Source organism: Felis catus, chromosome C1 (genome assembly GCF_018350175.1).
Source record: "Felis catus isolate Fca126 chromosome C1, F.catus_Fca126_mat1.0, whole genome shotgun sequence".
NCBI lineage: Eukaryota > Metazoa > Chordata > Mammalia > Carnivora > Felidae > Felis > Felis catus.
In genome coordinates this window covers 192,993,628-193,013,005 of record NC_058375.1, presented here as the reverse complement: position 1 = coordinate 193,013,005, position 19,378 = coordinate 192,993,628, and the positions used below count along the sequence as shown (strand labels likewise).

The 19,378-nt window shown below is 47.1% G+C and overlaps 1 protein-coding gene across 10 annotated transcripts; it reads left to right on the top strand.

Moving 5' to 3' along the window:
- Positions 1-3,773: 3,773 nt before the first annotated feature.
- METTL21A (methyltransferase 21A, HSPA lysine) lies at positions 3,774-17,944 on the top strand. 10 transcript variants are annotated; one of them, XR_006583501.1, is made up of 5 exons: positions 4,245-4,396; positions 5,133-5,312; positions 6,993-7,104; positions 14,974-15,272; positions 16,228-16,357. XR_006583501.1 is itself a non-coding variant. In XM_019838542.3 (4 exons), the coding sequence occupies exons 2-4, from the start codon at positions 5,166-5,168 to the stop codon at positions 16,623-16,625; spliced, it is 657 nt and encodes a 218-aa protein (XP_019694101.1). In that variant the 5' UTR covers positions 3,774-3,814; positions 5,133-5,165; the 3' UTR covers positions 16,626-17,250. The 10 variants fall into 10 exon arrangements, 9 of the variants coding, with proteins under 9 accessions (XP_019694101.1, XP_023115413.1, XP_006935571.1 ...); XM_019838542.3 differs by lacking the exons at positions 4,245-4,396; positions 14,974-15,272 and adding an exon at positions 3,774-3,814 and having other exon boundaries at positions 16,228-17,250; XM_023259645.2 differs by lacking the exons at positions 4,245-4,396; positions 14,974-15,272 and adding an exon at positions 4,104-4,238 and having other exon boundaries at positions 16,228-17,250.
- Positions 17,945-19,378: the final 1,434 nt, after the last annotated feature.

Genomic DNA, 19,378 nt, shown 5'->3' with positions numbered 1-19,378 from the left:
TAGAGGCAGAATTTACATTTTCACCATCTTTCTTGTGCCCCATCCTGGTTCCCCACAGGAAAGGGACAAAGAGAGAGAAGAAGAAAATGAGAAGAGAGGAAAGCTGAGAGGCAGTAGCAGCACAGAGACGTAGAGGAGGTAAGAGAGAAAGGAGACCCCAGGAGAGGGAAAAGGAGAGGGAGAGAAGCCCAGACAAGAAAAAATAATATTGAAGGAGAAGGCAGTTGGAGGACTGCCTCCCTGACTTCAGACTTACTATAAGCTGCAATAATCAAGACAGAGAGGTACTGGTGAAAGAACAGACCAACAGATTAGTGGAATGGAGAGCCCACAAACAGACCTACATAAATATAATCAACTGATCTTGGACAAAGATCTTGGAAATGACAATACAATGAAGAAAAGACAGTCTTTTCAACAAATGGTGCTGGAACAACTGGACATCCACATACAAAAACATGAGTCTAGACACAGACCTTGCACCCTGCATAAAAATTAACTGAAAATGGACCACAAACCTAAATTAAAATGCAAAGCAATAAAACTACAAGCTAACACAACAGAAAATGCAGATAACCTTGGATTTGCCGATGCCTTTTTAGATGCAATGCCAAAGGCAATATCCATGAAAGTAAGAATTGGTAAGGTGGACTTTATTATAACAAAAATTTCTGCTCTGCAAAAGACACTGTCAAGAGAATTAAAAGACCAGCCACAGACTTGGAGAAAATATTTGCAAAAGACATATCTGATAGAAGATTGTTATCCAAAATATACAAAGAACTCTTAAAACTCAACAATAAGCAAATCATCAGATTAAAAATGGAGGGTGCCTGGGTGGCTCAGGCAGTTAAGCATCTGACTTCAGCTCTGGTCACGATCTCATGGTTCATGGGTTCAGCCTCACATCGGGCTCTGTGCTAACAGCTCAGAGCCTGGAGCCTGCTTCAGATTCTGTTTCTCCCTCTCTCTCTGCCCCTCCCCCCCTCAAAAAGATGAATAAACATTAAAAAATTAAAAAAAAAAAAGGGCCAAACAACAGGTACATGAAAAGATGCTCGGCATCACTACTCATCAGGGAAATGCAAATCAAAAGCATTCTGAGATATCACCACACATCTGTTAGAGTGGCAACTACCGAAAAGACAAGTGATAACAAGTGTTGGAGAGGATGTGGAGAAAAGGGAACCTTAGTGCACTGTTGGTGGGAATACAATTGGTACAGCCACTACGGAAAACAATATGAACAGTGTGGAAAGCTCCTCAAAAAGTTAAGCAGAGAGCTACCTGTGATCCGGTAATCCTGCTTCTGGGTTTATATCTGAAGGAAACAAAATCGCTATCTTGAAAAGATATCTGCACCCTCATTATTTACAGCATTGCAAATATTACTTATTGCAGCATCATTTACAATATCTGAGACATGGAAACCTAGTTCTGTTGACAGACGAATGAATAAAGAAAATGTGGTGTATGGTGTGACATATATATCATCATATAATCATATAATATATATCATATATTATATATGATCATATAATATATATGTATTAGAATATTATTCATCCATAAAAAGGAAGGAAATCCTGCTATTGGCAACAACATGATTGGGTCTTGAGGGCCCTATGCTAAGTGATGGAAGCTAGACTAACACTCTATAATATGACTTATATGTGGTATCTATTTTTAAAAAATCCAAACTCATAGAAACACAGAGTGGAATGATGGTTGCCAGGAGCTGGGGGTGGGGGAAACGAGGAGATACTGTTCAGAGGGTACAAAGTTATAGGATGAATAAATTCTAGGCACCTAATATTCAGCATGGTGATTACAGTTAACGATACTGTATTATGTACTGGATAGTTGCTAAGACCGTAAATCTTAAATGCTCTCACCACACACATGCACAAAATTATAACTATGTGAGATGGCGGATGTGTTAACTAACCTTACTGTAGTCATCATTTTGCAGTACATACATGTATCAAATCATCACCCTGTGTACCTTCAACTTAAATATGTCAATGATATCTCAAAAAAGCTGGAAAATAAATAAAATAGGATAAAGAAAAAAGTGGGTCAAAGTCTTAGCAGACACTTCATTAAAGAAGATACACAGTGGCAAATAAGCATATGAAAAGATGCTCCACAACTGTAGGTCATTAGGGGATTGCAAATTACGACAACTACAACACACCCACCAGAATGGCTAAAATTCACAACACTGACAACGCCTGAATACTGACAAGGATGTGGGGCAACAGGAACTCCAGGAACTGTCATTCGTTGCCAGTGGGAATGCAAAATGGTACGACCAGTTGGGAAGTCTGGTGGCTTCTTATAAAACTCAACATTCCTTTACCATAAGATCCAGTAATCGCACTCTTTTGTATGGACCTATCATAGGAGTTGAGTAAAAAGATCAGGGGTTATGGAGGAGGGAGGGAGATAAATGGGTGGAGCACGGGTTTTTTTAGGGAAGTGACACTTCTCTACATGATGCTATAATGGTGGATATATGCCATCACAGATTTGTCCAAACTCATAAAATGCTAAATACCAAGAACGAACCCTAAGATGAACTATGGACTTTGGGTGATAGTGATGTGTCAATGGAGGTTAATGAATTGTAAAAATGTCCCACTTTGCTAGGGGATATTGATAATGGGGGGAGGCTCTGCATGTGCTGGGGCTGGGAGTGAATGGGAAATCTGCGCCTTCTTTCCAATTTTGTTGTGAATTTAAGACTGCTTCAAAAATTAATTCTCTTACAGAAAAATTTTTTAAATAAAAATAAACTGAGCAAAGAAAAAAAAAAGTTGGTAAAAGACCTTCACTGCTGATCTTGGAAGTTCACTTAAGTCCGCTTTGCAGCCCCAGCCTTCTGCTGGAAGGTTAAAGAAATGCCTACAGAGGCCGGCACGCCCCCTGCAGGAGGGGAGGGGTGAGGTGAGGCGAGGGGATGGTTTGGGTTGGCCTGAGGCTCTTAGAGCGGGTCTCAAGCGGAATTACCAGGAAGCTCTTAAAAGTACCAGTGCTCGGGTCTCCTCACACTGAGACTTTCCCTTGGCAGAGTCCAGGCAGGGGGAGGTGAAAAGCGCTCTCCTACATTCTAACGTGCAGCCGGGGCTGAGAATCGCCGTGACCGAGCGGCGGTGGGTGGGTGGGGGACGCGGCTGGAGGTCAGAGTACTGGAAGGAAAGGAAACCTTTCCCGAGAAGAGGACACCGCTACCCGCGCGGTCGCACGCTTGGGTGCTCACTCCAGCCGCGCTTTCCAAGGGCCAGCAGCCTAGGTCAGTGGCTTTCACGTCAAACACAGGTGTCGCATCGGCAGGTGCACCAACGTGGGCACTGGAAGGAGGGAGACTAGAGCCTTGAGACTGCAGCAACGCCCGGGACCGGGTGTGGGGCCAATTGCGCGTCCCCCGGCTTCCCTGCGCCCCCGGAGCCCGTTTTACTTTGGAAGGCCCAGGCGCCGCGTGCGGACTCTGAGTTCGCGCTCTAGTTGACAAGGGCTTTGTCACTTTTCCTACTCTGTTGCCACCAAGCGGTGATGACGCCGCTTCGGTCCTCACTTTGGTGACGCGAGGACAAATGGGTGACCACGTATACTTCGGAGCAAACTTTCTCCTACACCTGCTAACTGGCCACCTTTAACAGGAAAAACAGGAGAGCACACAAACTAGAAAAAAACCAAAACCAAACCACGCAAATACACACATGCACACATACACACACAGTGCGCGCGCGCCTGCGCAGGGGTGAGAACGAGCTCACAGGAAGGTGGAACCGGCGCAAGACCTTAGCGCCAGGTTGGTGGTCTCCCTCTCACCGGCCGCCGGAGCACCCCGCGCCTTCTCCGCGCACCTACCCGCGGCTCCACACCTCGCTGCCTTCGCCCACGCTGCCCTCGGCGGCCGGGAAACCGATTTGGTGGTCTGAATACTTTGGGGACCCACCGGAGGGAGACCTGATGTCCTCTCCCCCAGCGTCCTCCTCCAGGGCGCGGCCAGCACACCTGCGACGCCGCGCGCCCCAGCGCTCGGGAAACACCTATCTGGGGGAGGTGGGACCGGAAACGCGTGTCTCCCGGCGCGCGCCGCCCACCCCCGCCGCCTGCCGCGCCGCAGGCGCCCGGCGGTCTCTCGGGTCCGGGCCCTTTAAGGCGGGTGGTTGCGGCAGCCGCGCTCGGGGCGGGGCAAACAATGCGCGCCACGCGGGGCCGGATCCGCAGCGGTGAGTAGGGGCGAGGCCCGCCTCGGGCTGGGCTGTGTTACTGCACTCCCGGTGTAGGACCCGTCCCACGTGGCTGGGGGTGCCGAAGGGCCCAGTGGACCGGCTGCCCGACCCCCACTTCCACCGGTTCCCGGAGCACTGGGGCCCGCCGGAAGCGAGTGCGTACCTGTCGGCCCTTAGGAGGGGACGGGGGGGGGGCGGGTTCGGGGGACTCGGGGCAGGCCTCCGAGCCGCGGACGCCCGAGTCCACCCCGGATCCGGGCTCTCGCTCTCCCCGCCGGCGACTCGGAATCCGCCAGTGTGTTTCACTTCCAGTCTCGGCGAGCTGGAGCTGCGTCGACCGTGTATATCCAGCCGGTGTCAAAAAGCCGGATAATCAAACCGTTAACACCCAGTCCAAGTGCTGGTTCGGGTCCTCGGCGGTAACTAGTGAACGCACTGAATTTAGAGGGGGTGGAGGAAACACCTAAGCAAAACAGCAGGAACTACCCTGCCGGCCGCAGCGGGCGGTAGCTGCAGTCTGCGTGGGCCTGGCCAGTTTAGAAAGAGCCGTGTTCTCCGCGGCCCTGGGCTGTCAGCGCCGCTCCGCTCTGCTTCTAACGCGGCTGGGTTCGGAATTCACCCAGTGGTGACAGCAGAGTGCGTAGGGCATCCTGCAGGAGTTGCACGGTCTTGGGTTCTTGTGCCCAAAGACACCTTTTAGCATGGATTCAGGACTAAATTTCTCTCCCCAGAAGGGGAAGAGCCATGCAAAAGGAATTAGACCAAGGTTCCCCCCACCTGTGTTTCTTCTTTTGAACATGTAAAACGACCTTAAAAAAAACATTTGGAGCGATTTAAAAGAGAATGAGTATTTCTGGCCCTAGCGTCACGCGAGATTTTTTTCCCCAACAGCTTTGAGGGAGCAGAGAGCTGGATGCAGGTGACATGGCCCTGGTGCCCTACGAGGAGACAGCGGTAATGGGCTTGCAGAAATTCCACAAACCTCTTGCCACCTTCTCCTTTGCGAACCACACGATCCGGATCCGGCAGGACTGGAGACAGCTGGGAGTCGCCGCGGTGGTTTGGGACGCGGTAAGTAAGACCCTGGGGCCTTTGACCACAATTGATTTTAAGACTGGCTTTCTTCTTCCTTTTTTTTTTTTCTTTTTTTTTTAAATAACAGATTTATTGAGATATAATTTATATACCATACATTTCACCTGTTTATACAATTCTGTGATTTTTTTTTAAAAAGTAAATTCACTGAGAGGTGTAACCATCACCATGGTCTATTTTAAAAACATTTTCATCCCCCAGCCCCTCCAAAAATACTTATACCCATTGGAATCTCTTACTTCCCCGCTCCCTCCCCCAACCCCAAAAGATTGCATTTTGAGGGTGAATAAAGGAAAGCTGAGGGAAAGTAAATTACTTGCCAGTAATATACCCAACAGGAAAGAGGGAGGGAGAGCTGGAAGGAAGGCAGGAAGCCCCTAACTGCTTTGGACTCTCATTAAGTTAATTTTTCACTTAAGTTTCATTTTGAAAATATTGCACAAAGAATACTGTAAAAAGTGGGAGAGCCCAAAGTGAAGATCACATGTTTTCCTGAAGTTTTCCGTAGTTGTAATGGTCACAAAATTATACTATTAGTTGCTTTGTTTTACTTCTTCCTCCCACAGCACTGTTCTGTCAGCTTTTGTGACAGTGACTTGCCCTTAAGCAGCTCGCAGTGGGAACTCATTTAATGTTGGATAAATGATAGATGTAATTTTGTGGTCTTAACGTTGCGTTAGGGATGCTAGAGAAACATTCAGGTGTAAACATCTCAATGTATTGTAGCCTCTTCTAGGAATCTAGTCCAAGGTGATTACATGGAAAGTATTCCCAGAACGACTAATAGGGTACATACTAGTGAGGAATGGGTGAGCCTTTTGAATGCTCACCAAGAAGAGGAATTGTTACTTATGCTACTAGTATGTGGCTGTGAAAGACAAATTCTATTTAAAAATTATGTTAACAACATACAATGCTTTAAAAAAAATGTTTATTTTAGAGAGAGAGAGGGAGACAGGATCTGTGCTGACAGCACAGAGCCGAATGCGGGGCTTGAACCCGTGAACCGAACCATGAGATCATGACCTGAGCCAAAGTTGGATGCTTAACGGACTGAGCCACCCAGGTGCTCCTACAATGCTTTTATAGAATTGTATGCAAATGCTAACTCATGCATCAGGTGCCCAAAACTTTGGCCCAAACTTCCTTTCCCATGCCTGATAATATGTGGTGAGGGCCCCCAGTGATGCAGGACAACACGAGAGAAGCACCCAGCTCCAGGAGCCCCGGGCGGGAGCCACTCTGCCTCTTCCTTTGGGTGACATCGTGGCCTAGCTGCCTTGAACTTGGGTTAGGAACTGGACATTCCTTTAAGCAAAATCACAGAGACTGTTCATGTAAGCTCCACTGGGGTCGTTTTGTAAACTTTAAGTGACACAGTAAGAAATGAAACTTCCCACTTGAGCAGCACCCTGTGTTGTGTGGGCAGCGTCATCGACCCCTGCTGTCCCCAGGAGGGACCTCGGTGGGGCCTAGACTACGTCCGCTCTAGGGTCATCTCCCAGCAGCAGCCGAATTTCTGTGTGTGTTGTTAAACTGGGACTGCAACCTTGCAGTGGGAGAGAGGGTGTGATGTCTTCCTGCCAGTGTAAAGCCCGCCCGAAACCCTTGGGGTCCTCGGCACTCGTTGACATGCAACGCTGTGTTTTGACTCAGGCCGTCGTTCTCTCCGCGTATCTGGAGATGGGAGCTGTGGAGCTGAGGGGCCGCCGTGCGGTGGAGCTGGGGGCCGGCACCGGGCTGGTGGGCATAGTGGCTGCCCTGCTGGGTGAGTGCCGTATGCTGGCTCCCTCCTTTGCGAGTGGAGCTCATTGACAGGTGTGTTTGCTGCTTCCCTGACACAGACCCAGACCGGTTTTTCCCTTACTGGATGTTCTGTCCCCTGTACTTATGAGTCACCTGCTGGTGTCTTTAACTCCAGTAAGCCTCGTTTCTTCTCTCGCTCTCGCTCTTTCTCTCATCCTGTTGTTTATACTTCCCATGAAAGACTGCTTTGCCCCCTTCGGTTGTTTGTTTGTTTGTTTTGTTTAAGCAAACACACGTGTTTTTTTTTTTTAATTTTTTTTTCAACGTTTTTTATTTATTTTTGGGACAGAGAGAGACAGAGCATGAATGGGGGAGGGGAAGAGAGAGAGGGAGACACAGAATCGGAAACAGGCTCCAGGCTCCGAGCCATCAGCCCAGAGCCTGACGCAGGGCTCGAACTCACGGACCGCGAGATCGTGACCTGGCTGAAGTCGGATGCTTAACCAACTGCGCCACCCAGGCGCCCCTAAGCAAACACACGTTTATTTGGGCATTTAGAATTGCAATTCAGGAGACAATTGGGTTGTCTGAATTAGGTCCCTGCCCCTTTCAGTTTTATGCCGACAGTATGATCAGAAGGCAGTTTTCAGTTCAAAGAAAATTGTCGTATTCATGTACATAGATTTTTACACTTTAGGGGCCTTCTTGTACTCTGTTGGATTTAACCCTGCGAGGCAGGTAGAACAGATAGTCTCATTCATTGCTGAGGAAACTTTGCTGGTTCGTCTCTTCTGAGAAGGGCCGGCCCTGCTGTAGTTTGTACTGACATCTTATATTTAAAAATTCTCTTCGCGGTATACAGTTCTGAATTGGTATCGAGGTTTGTCATTTTTTTTTTTGTTTGTTTGGTATACAGATATTAATTTAGGCCTACAGTATTTTTAAGCTTTGTTTTTATTTTGTTATTTATTGTTGACTCCTTTCTTCAGCTTCTGGCTCATGCCGTTCAAGCCACCCAGTGGGTAGACCAGCCTCTAACATACAACATATAACATTCACCACTTCAACATCGTCACCCAGTGCTCTTGTCAAAATGCAGCTTCTGCTTCTGTAGGTTGGGGTCAGGCCTGAGAACCTGCATATCTAACAAGCTCCCAGGGGATGATGATGCAGACGCTGGTGGTACTCAGACCACACTTTGGTGGTGAGGAGCTAGAATTCCATTCCATTGTGGACAGGTGCTCGAGGACCCACTTAAGCCCCTCCTTTATTGTGTCCTCTTTCCGGTAACTTATTTCTTTTTTTAGTATTCTTTTCTGTGTTTAGATCTAGCCTTCCAAAATGTGGTGGGGAACATGGGCAGTGTGGTAGTTAACAGTGTGTAAATGGATCTAGGTCTCCATCCAACACCACGGCACCTTCAGGTACTGATGAGGCCCTCGCTCGTACACTGCCTTTTGTTCTCCTCAGGTTAGCCTTACCCATTCCCGTGGGTGTTAGGTTTCATTTTTTTATTTTGTTTTACTTTATTTTATTATTTACTTTATTATGTTATTTTTACAGAAAGAGAGCAAGTGTGCGTATGAGCATGGGAGGGGCAGAGAGAGAGAGAGAGAGAGAGAGAGAGAGAGAGAGAATTTCAAGCAGGTTCCATGCCCATCGAGGAGCCCAACTCCGTTCCATCTCACAACTGCGAGATCATGACCTGAGCTGAAATCCAGAGTCCGATGCTTAAACTGACTGATCCACCCAGGCGCCCCACACTTAAAAATTTTTCATTTTGCCGGTGAAACTGGGGTTCTGGGAGGTTAAGTCACTTTGTGGAGTCCTGGTCAGTGGAGACCTGAGGACTCAAACCAGGTGCATTAGGCACTTACTGTCTTTCCTTAACACTAAGTTTGCTGATGTGGGAGGAGTTAACTGGAGGGGAAATGAGGTTTCTTCTGTTTCCTCTGGACAAGCGGGTCTTCATGCAGAGCTGCGTCGGCTGGTGCAGAGACTTGCGAGTTGGCAAAGTGCATAGGTTTAGAGTTATACTTGGGTTTGACACCTTTTCTAACTCTTACTAGCTGTGTGACCTTGGGCAAGTTGCTTAATCTCTCCACTTCAGTTTCCCTATAAAATGGGGATAAAAATCAGTTCCTGCCACATTGAGGATCCAATGAGATCATGCACAGAAATCAGCTCCTTGACTAGCACAAAGTAAATGCTCAATAAATGTTAATTGCTCCTCTGAGTATATCTGTTTGTGATCTAGAAATGCGGATCTGTGAGGTTGGGTAAAACAGGATGATGAGGTTCTTTAAAGACTAGCACAGAGTGAGGACTAGGTAGTTGTCGCCCCACAAGACGATCGGCTTTGGGAGTGGGCTGGGACAGAACAGCACGGTGTTCTCTCGTGACTGGGGGGAGGTGCGCTTCCTGGCCTAGCTTCACCGCCCCCTCTTTCAATCCTTTCCTGCCGCGGAGCAGAATTCATTGCTGCCTTATTTCTTCTCCCCACAGCCCTTGGTAGACTTGCCACGTTGTCCCGGCCTTTCTGACAAGCCGGTATTTCTTGTGTCTGTCTCTCCTGGCAGGCTGAAGCTCCCGAGGCTTGGGACTGTGTCTCATCCTGTGTGTCCTTGGCCCCAGCCAGACCCCACTTGCCATGCGGTAGATACTCAAATAGTTCTGGAATAAGAGTTGGGCAAACTAGAAAATCATGAAAAGTAGTGTTTCTCTTACAAAAGGGATGTAACTCTTTTCAAAAATAGCCCTAGAAATCGAATAAAGGGGGAAAAAGCCTAAAACATTCTAGTTATTCATGACTCTGCAGCATAAGTACTGTTAGCATTTTGGTTTATTTCCTTCCATTCTTTTGCTTCCACTTGTATTTTTTTTTTTAATTTTTTCTTTTTTAATGTTTATTTACTTTTGAGAGAGACAGAGACAGAATGCGAGTGGGTTGGGGCAGAGAAAGAGGGGGACACAGATCTGAAGCAGGATCCAGGCTCTACTAAGCTGTCAGCACAGAGCCCGACGCGGGGCTCGACCTCACGAGCTGTGAGATCCTGACCTGAGCTGAAGTCGGACGCTCCACCCACTGAGCCCCCCAGGCACCCCTCCACTTGTATATTTAATCACAGTTGTAATTGTGGTTATAAAGGTGTGTGTATGTGTGTGTATGCACCTATGTATGTACGTACACATATGTGTGTCTCATTTCATGTTCTGTCGTGCGCATCTCTCTGCACTCCTGTGTGATTTGCACACCCGTTATTGTTGTGACTGCAAAGTATAAGGCATTGCTTTTTAGGGTGAGACCTGAGGGTAAGAAAAAATTACTCTCTTTAGAATGGAGGCAGCGAGAACTAGAATAGGTGGTAATTTTGAACGTGTCAGAGGTTGATTGTTCTCCTTTTTAAAAAAGTATTTTCATTTTTCGTAACCCGAATCATTTATTCCCAAATTCAGGGAACACCCACCATATGCCAGGCCTGAGTTTAGGTGCTGAGGCTTCCGGTCTTCTCAGGAAGCTTCCATTCTAATTCTGATGGGGAGGAAGGAAAAGACAGATTCTATTAAAAAGCCAGGGAAAAAAACCCAGTAAGTTCTATGCAGAACTTGAATAATGGATGATGAGATTTTCCTATTAAAAGAACAAAACAGCTTTTAATTCCTGGGCAGTTCCCACATTCTATTTAGTCTGTCCTTCTCACCGCGCCCCCCCTGCCTGGTGGGTAGGTCTACTTGGAGCTCTCTTCCTCTTGGGAAATGAAGGCTTAACAGAGGTTAGGTAACTTGCACAAGGTCACAACACTCCTGGATTGTGGAGTTAGAATTGGAATGCTGTTCTGACTCCCACCCTCGTCCTTAGTTTGAAAATCTCTTTATACTGTGTGAAAAGTATTCTTAGAAAAAAATCATCCCATTTTAAAGATAGGGTTCTGTAAGTTGGGGTGGGGTCAGGGAATGTGGGTTGTTTTTTTTTTTAATTAAAAAAAAATTTTTTTTCTTTTTGGTGTTTATTTTTGAGAGAGCACAGCAAGGGAGGGACAGAGAGAGGGAGACAGAATGTGAAGCAGGCACCAGGCTCCGAGCTGTCAGCACGGAGCTCGATGTGGGGCTCGAACCCACAAACCATGAGATCGTGACCTGAGCTGAAGTCAGACCCTTAAACACTTAGCTGACTGAGTCACCCAGGCCCCTGGGAATCTGGGTTTTAAAGGCTTCTGAGGTGATTTGATGCTCAACCAAGTCTGGGGAAGAGTCTTAAAATATGCTCAGGAAGAAGTTGTCTTTTAGTTTTCTGTACTTGTAGTGTAAATCTCCACTGAGCTTTCCACTCGTATGTATGTTTCACTGAAGGCTGGGCATCTCTACCTGCCTGTTTCTCAGTGCCTCAAACAGTATGTGTGTTTAAACTTGAACTCTTCTTCCCTTTGCAAACTCGACCTTTTGTTCTCTTGAGTTAGTGTGGCCATCCAAGTACGCACTCAGGCCTACCCCTTGACCCGCGCCCCGTAACCCCCCCACCCCCATACTCCCCCACCCCCCTGCCAGCCCCGCTGACCCATCTTCTAAGGATTTCTTGATTCCAGTTCTCCCTTTGCGCTGCCCCCGCCCGGCTGGAGCTCTCAGCATCTGTCTCCTCTGTGAGGCTCTGCAGGTCCCCACCACCTGACCTCTCTGCCTCTGCTTTGTCTTCTCAGAGCCACTTCCCAGTGGACTGAAGTGGCCCATCCATGATGCAGAAGTGCTGGGGTGGCCGGTGCTTAAACACCCCTCTGCCTCCCCACGGCCGAACACCCCTGAGGCTCTCACCTCATTCTGACGGGCTGTCAGTCTCGCTTTGCAGATCCGCGCGCTGTTTTCGGTTCCAGGGACGCACACGCTGCTTCTGGTCCGGATGCCCTTTCTTCACCCTTTCCCCTGGTTAGTGCCACGTCTTTCCAGTGTAAGCTCAGATTTCTGTTCCTTCCAAATCCTTTCTTTGACCTCTGGCCCTCTCGGAGAATTTCTCCCTTGTGAAACTCGCCTGGCACCCCAGGTTACCATATTTTACTCCCCACAGTGTATCACAGTTGTGTTTCTGGGTCTCTCCCTCATGAGGCTGAGCTCCTAGAGGATGAGCATCTTCTTGCTCATCTCTGTGTCTCTAGTACATAGCACGTGTTCAAATGTTCCAGTAAGGAGTTGCTCACAGAAGTGCAAATGGGAAGTGATGGTAAGCGTTTGCGTGTTCTCGGTCCATTACCAAGTGAGAGGCCACGGGGTGTGTGGTGCCGGGTCCCTGCCCATTAGTCCTCATGAAGTCAGCCTTGCCTCGGAGGGCACCTGCCTGAACATCTTGTGAACCTCCCTGGGTGTGTGTGTGGGGGGGCATTTCCTCCCGTCTTCAGTCGTGGGGGCTCTGCCCTTCCCCGCTTCTCCCGTAGGCTAACCTCCAGGCGAAGGGCGGTCCTCTGCTTGTTCCAGGCCTGTGACTGTGCAGCCGAATGTGGCTGCAGGCAACACAAGGGCTGCCTGGTCTCTCTTCACCTTGAGGATCCAGGAATGTTGAAGGGGGGAGGGGAAAGTGGGGGGGGGGGGCAGTGGATGCTACTGTGCTTCCTCTCCTACTCTGCCAGCCGCCCACCCTCTTCCTCCATCCACGCTCCCAGCCAGAGACGCGTCTTCTCATTTCACTGAGGAGACTGATGCGGTCAGAAGAGAACTTCTGTACCTCCCTCACTGCCTCCAGCCCTGCTGTGCCCCACAGTCTCTGCCTTTGCTCCTGGTGTGCTTGCAAACAGCCCCCCCCCCCCCCCACGCACACACTGTCTCTTTTCTTCCCTCTTTCTGCCTGGCCCTTCCCATAAGCCTGCAAACTGGCTGGCTCCCATCTAAAAACAGAAAACAACAACAAAATGTTTTTGAGAGAGAGAGAGGTGCAAGTGAGTGAGGGGCAGAGAGAGAAAGGGAGAGAGAGAGAGGGAGAGAAGCAGGGCTCGAGCTCACCCGAAGTGGGGCTTAAGCTCACCCAATGTGGGACTTGAACTCAGGAGCCATGAGCTGAAGTCAGATGCTTAAGGACTGGGCCACCCAGGTACCCAAAACAAAAAGTTTTGACAATGTCTAACAGAAATGTATTTTCTGTAGCGGGAAATGTGTAAGATGGACCTGGGATATCTTGTCCCACCAGATAGCAAGGAGGCTAACAAGGACGACATGGGGTTGTATCAAAAGTCTGCCGGCAGTATTTGAACATCAATATTGATAATGGCACTGGATCCAAATATATCAAATATGTTTAATCCATGAGTTGATGATACAACAACAGAATAAACCCCATCAGTCATCTCTGGAGGCTGCTTTGGAGTCCAGTTTATAAAAGGGGAGGGAGGAGCAAAATTTATCCTGCCTTTCCTATTCAGTTCCTATACAAAATGAGTAACAAACTATAATTGAAAGAAACTATCCTTTATAGAAATTTCTTAACAAACAAATGCAAAAGGCATGTAGTGAATTAAAGATCTGGGCATTGGGTATTCATGCCTGTTCACGTCACAAAAGTACAGCTTACCAGGTACTACATACCCCTTGATGAAGAACATATCACCACCTCTGAAATAGCCTCGCTCAAAAAAGTCAAATTTACGGGAGATACAGAGGAGAGAGGAACAGACTAAACTATATAAAATGGCACGGTCGGTGAAATCCAGATTGTGGGAAACTACAGGACAAATGATTTGTTTCTTCCCCAAACTGAAAGGGGAAACAAAAGATTGTAGGGAAACTGATAGATTAAAAGACACTTAAGACATCCCTGTGCTCCTCTCCGTAAACAAACACCCAAAAGGAAACCACAGGCAGGGCTGCCATGTTCAGGGACGGACGTCTGGGAGACGAAACGTGAGTGGGTGGTAAGGAAGAGCTTCCCGGCAGAGTCAGGGTTGGCTGCTCTTGGGTGGGCGTATTTGGGAGCTGGCCCCGGGGTGGGTGCGTGGCGTGGTTGCAGCAAGGGGCACACCACCAGCCTCCTTCACCTGGGTCACTGTGGGGGCCTCGTCACAAGGCCCCTTGCTTCCGGCCTGGCCCTACTGCTAGAAAGTCTGTTAAAGCCTCACCTCATTGGCGCTTCCGCTCAGCACTCTCCATTAGCTTCTCCTCTCGGAAAAAGCCAAAGCCTTTCTGAAACCTGACGTGTGCGGCCCTCGGTGGTCTGCCTCCTGCCTATTACTCCTTTGGCCTCATCTTCTGCTTTGTCCCTCCTGCACTCGTTCCTACCATTCTGGCTGCCCTGGCCTGCCCACCACGGGCCTGTGTACCTGCTCTTCTGCCTTCTGGGGATACTGCCCCTCCTGCAGTGCACTCCGCCTAAGTCACTGTCTCGGTGAGGCCTTCCCTTATTGTTCAGTCTGCAATGCCCCACCCGCTTTCCTTACCTCTGGACGTCTGTCTCTCTTTCCTGCTTTATTTTTGCCCTAGGGAGTGAGTATCTCCAACTAACGTACTGGTCATTCTGATTTCAAAAACACCTCTTATTGCCTGTCTCTTCACTTGAATCTAAGCTCTGAGGTAGGGGTTTTTGTCCCATGGTTGATAGCAGCCACTTGGATATTTATGCAGTTGACAGAGGAGTGGCCAAGTCGCATCAAACTCCTGGAACACCTAGCAGATTAGAAGTAGCCTCAGAACCTCAGAAACCCTCCGAGACAGGCATCGGGAAGGTCTACGTGCAAGAAGTATTCAAATGAACACCAAGGTGATCTACAAAAGACTAGATCACTCCGGTATTGCCAGCAAATACAGACCGTTGTTACGAAATCCAGACATAAATTTCTGAGTCAAACCAGGAAAAGGCTGTCTGTGAGCTTGACTTTCGGGGGAGATGGGAAGTGACTCTGCGTTCTTCTCGTTGAGGCAGCGCGCTGCTCGGCCAGAATGGTCAGCGCGGCAGGTGCATGCTTGTAAGTCCAACAACCGGAGCACCTTTGTCGGGGTCACACGGAGCACTGTCAGCGTCAGATTGAATTCCACCAGCTGCCGCTGAGGGGGTGCTTGCCGTAGCCGGTGTGGAACCCCGTGGGGGCGTGACCCACGAAGGCACTACAGAAGGCACGGAAGCGAGAATCTTATGAAAGAGTGGAAATTACGTTAAATTTCAGAAGTTACAAAGTCAGAATTGAACAGGATTATGCATACGGTTCCTGCAGCGCAGATGAGGTACTTCAGGGCCGGCCTTAGCTAGTCGCTTCACTGCTGTCAGGGTGACTACGGTTCGGTCTTCTCCCAGCCGTATTGGTTCACGGCAAACATTTAGTTCATGGTAAACAACTCGTGAGAAACGTTAATGAAATACTGCCTCCTTTGCCGTATGCACGCAGGAACTTAGCATTTAGTAAACATGATCTCACGTTTTTAATCTACGGTACTTTAGTACAATCTAGGAATTTCTAAGTTTAACCACTTTTCAAAATATATACATATATATGTGTACATACATACATATATGTATATAACTTACGTGTATATATATACATGTATGTATGTGTGTGTGTGTGTGTATATATATATATATATATATATATATATATATATATAACTTAAATACATACAGGTTGGCTGCTTCCTAACAGCATAAGGAGACGTGGACTGGGATTTCTTAATAGCCAATTAATCCCTCCTTGACTCTTTTTAAAGCTTAGACCTGAGAAAGTAGCCTTTCCCTGTTTTTGGTATCTTGTCGTCTTTATAATCATTTGCTCCTAGATTTTTCTTTTGTGGATTCCATTTTACCTTCAGGTCTGACTCGAAGATCATAAGCTAATGAATAAAATGTAGTGGTAGATACCTGTGGGAGGTGGGCCAGTTCCACCTGCAGAATCCAGAAGCTTCAGTGTAGGGTCACTGGGGGGGCTCTGCACTTCAGAGGCACAACTTAGCAAACGGATGTGTCAGAGGGGCAAATCCAAAGTTCACTTTTACCAGTAAGTGGTGCAGAGGAGCTGCTGGTCATTTTCTGATCGTTTGCAGCCATCCCTGCAGGGCATGAGCTTCTGGATTTCAGGTGGAATATTAGAGACACTCCCCCCCCCCCCACCCCCCACTTGACTTGACACCCCTACCTGTTAGTTGTATTGATGTGCACATGACTCTCTCTCTCTGTCCCACATTCTAGGTGCTCATGTGACTATCACGGATCGAAAAGTAGCATTAGAATTTCTTAAATCAAATGTTCAAGCCAACTTACCTCCCCATATCCAACCCAAAGCTGTTGTTAAGGAGCTGACATGGGGACAAAATTTGGGGAGTTATTCACCTGGAGAATTTGACCTGATACTTGGAGCTGATATCATATATTTAGAAGAAACATTCACAGATCTTCTTCAGACTTTGGAACATCTCTGTAGCAACCGCTCCGTGATTCTTTTAGCTTGCCGAATTCGCTATGAACGGGATAACGACTTCTTGGCGATGCTGGAGAGGCAGTTTACTGTGACTAAGGTTCACTACGATCCTGACAAAGACGTACATATTTACAAAGCACAGAAGAGAAACCAGAGGGAGGACTTCTAGTTGGCTGTAATTTTTAGGAATGTTGTTATTGAGCGTGTCGGTGAAGGTCTTAGCCTGGGAATTGAACCACATTTGATGAAATGGCTCCTGAACAAAAAGCCTAACCAACCAAAGGTTCCCAAGGGACAAAGCACATGTGCCGTTTGAAAACAAAGTGGCACTTTGTCCCACTGCTGTGACTTCATTCATAGTCCTATTTTACTCTGAAAAGTCCAACTAGCGTTAAAGGAATGTATGAGATATCTGTATCTCATACTGCCCCCTCTTGGTAAACAATTTTCACTGGTGATAGAATGGAGGGCTGGTATAAAAGGGCCTTCAAAGCAGTGAGCTTGTTTCGGTGAGGCTAACCCATGCAAATTCTATTAAATACATTCTGAGATACATGTTTAGCCCAGTTTTCTAATTTTCTGAATATAAAGCAAGAGGCTTAATGTATATTCCCTGAGCTGTTGATGCTCTTGAAATCTTTTGTCTGCCCCATTTAGGTTTTGAGCATTACTTTTGGTTACTTGAGATTAGGATGTGAGTTCCCTGAGGTCTCATTTCATGCTTTTTGGCTTCATTTCCGATTTAGGCATACAAACAAATGAAGTAAAAGTAAAAGTTGAGTTACGTCTTGAAACCACCATGTGCTGTGCCTGGGATGTCGTCTTCAATGGCTGTAGTTTTCCCCTGGAGCTCCCCTTTCTCAGATGTTGTGTTTGTATTTCTTTCCTAGGCTTTCCCCTCCTTCGTATAATGCATAAGATGACGTCGAAAACAGTTCGAAATCTCACCCCTTCATGGGAGGAGCTCCCCGAGAAGCTCCTTCCACGTTGTGCTCGTAATTGCTTATTCCGTGTCTGGATTCCCCAGAAGATGGGGAGCTTCTGGGGGCCAGGACTGGTGCCTCCTCCAGGGCTGCGTCCCAGCAGCCAGTGTCTCAGGGCCAAATATTCACTGAATGAAAAACTGCATTCCATTTAGAGGGTACTGGTATTTGGGTTAAATGACTGCTACATTGTTTTATGATTATCTTTGACAGACTTTATGAATGAAGTCTCTCCCTCTCTCTGTCTCCCTCACACACACACCTTTTTTTTTTTTTTTTTTTAAGCAACGTAAAAGCTTAACAGTTTAAACAAATTCAGATGACAAGAATTAAAACCTCAGTATGGTCGAGGGTACTGGAGATAGATCTTTGTAAATCATCGGAAACAAGACCTCCTTCCTCTTAACCTTTTAATGACTACCTTGGATGTGAAAATACCCAATACATTATTTTCTACATATATTTTAGAGGTTTTACTTTTAATAAAGATGAATTATGAATTAAACATTCTGAGCATTCTGTGACGTACAGGTTCAACACAATTTTGATAAATGCACGTGACATAGAAATATCCATAGTCCAGCAAATCCGTAAAACGCCAATACTGTGCTATGAACACGGAAGGTCTTTTAAAACAAAACACAAGCCCTGCAGTATCAACACTGTAATGAAATGAAAGGCCGGCCCCCCACTCAGGTATGTTCTTCGAAATGAGTATTTTAATTGGGGTTCAGCTCCTTTAATATCCCTGACTTTGCAGAACAGACATTAAAGTGGTTTTGGGTGGGGATGGAAAACTTCAAGATGTCTGGGTGCTCTACCGAGTGAACGAAGCATTAATTGGTGGTGTTGCATGTCCATAAAACATTGAGGGTCAGAAAAGGTTGAAGGTAATTTTTTTTCTTGTCTTAATAGATGTCAATAAAAGGCAAGAAAAATTCAACAGGAATAGTTTGGTGTTTAAGTGAAAAATCAAATGATTTTGTGTGTGTGTGTGTGTGTTTGGGTTTAAACTGTTGTCTCAGGCCAAGTTCCCTGGGGAAATACACTCAGAGATGGACATTAGGGTGTAGAAAGTTTAAATGGGAATGATTTCAAGGTCGACATCTCTGAGGTAGTAAAAGTAGTAGGATTGGGAAATAGGGGGAAATTAGGCTGGGAGGCAGTCAGGAGTCCTCAGAAACGAGAGCTAGGATGGCCCTGTAGTTGGGCCATACTCCGCCAAGAGGGCAGGGTTTTCTATCCCTGCATAGATTAGTCATGTGATCTAAGGGGCATACCCTTAGGATGAAGAAAAGACCTGGAGAGAACTCAGCTGAGAGCCATCATCCAACATTGCCAGAAGCTGGGGAAGTGAGTGCTTAATGGGTGTGTGGGGGTGAGGGATGGGGCTGGGGGCAGACGTTATATCTGGATAGCATGCCACAGTGTCCGCTATAAATGTCAGGAAAGCTGTGATGGCTTTCTCTTATGTTAAAGGATTGACCTCGGGAACGTGCATTCTAAGTGTGCCTGTCTTATCCTCAAGGATAGAAACCTAGTCTAAACCAACTGTATGCTAAGCATTGATTTTCACACTGCTCAGTTTTAGAACTCTTAGTTCTCCAGTGACTTTTCCCACAATTAAGATCAAATACTGGTGCCAAGATGCTATGTTAAAATATATGTAGGACGTCAGGTTCTTACAACTACCACTATAAAGTACGCTGTCATTCCCTGTGCAGATTACTTATTTTTTTTAATCATTTATTTTTGAGAGAGACCGAGTGTGAGCAGGGGAGGGGCAGAGAGAGGGAGACACAGAATCCGAAGCAGGCTCCAGGCTCTGAGCTGTAAGTACAGAGACTGATGCGGGGCTCAAAGCCACGATCATGACCTGAGCCGAAGTCCCTGACGCTCAACTGATTGAGCCACCCAGCTGCCCCAAGATAGCAGTTTT

Excerpts from the sequence above, each read along its gene's own strand:
- METTL21A (XM_019838542.3), top strand. The coding sequence starts at position 5,166 with ATGGCCCTGGTGCCCTACGAGGAGACAGCGGTAATGGGCTTGCAGAAA. Across the intron at positions 5,313-6,992 it reads CCGCGGTGGTTTGGGACGCG|GCCGTCGTTCTCTCCGCGTA; the intron begins GTAAGTAAGACC and ends GTTTTGACTCAG. Across the intron at positions 7,105-16,227 it reads CATAGTGGCTGCCCTGCTGG|GTGCTCATGTGACTATCACG; the intron begins GTGAGTGCCGTA and ends CCCACATTCTAG.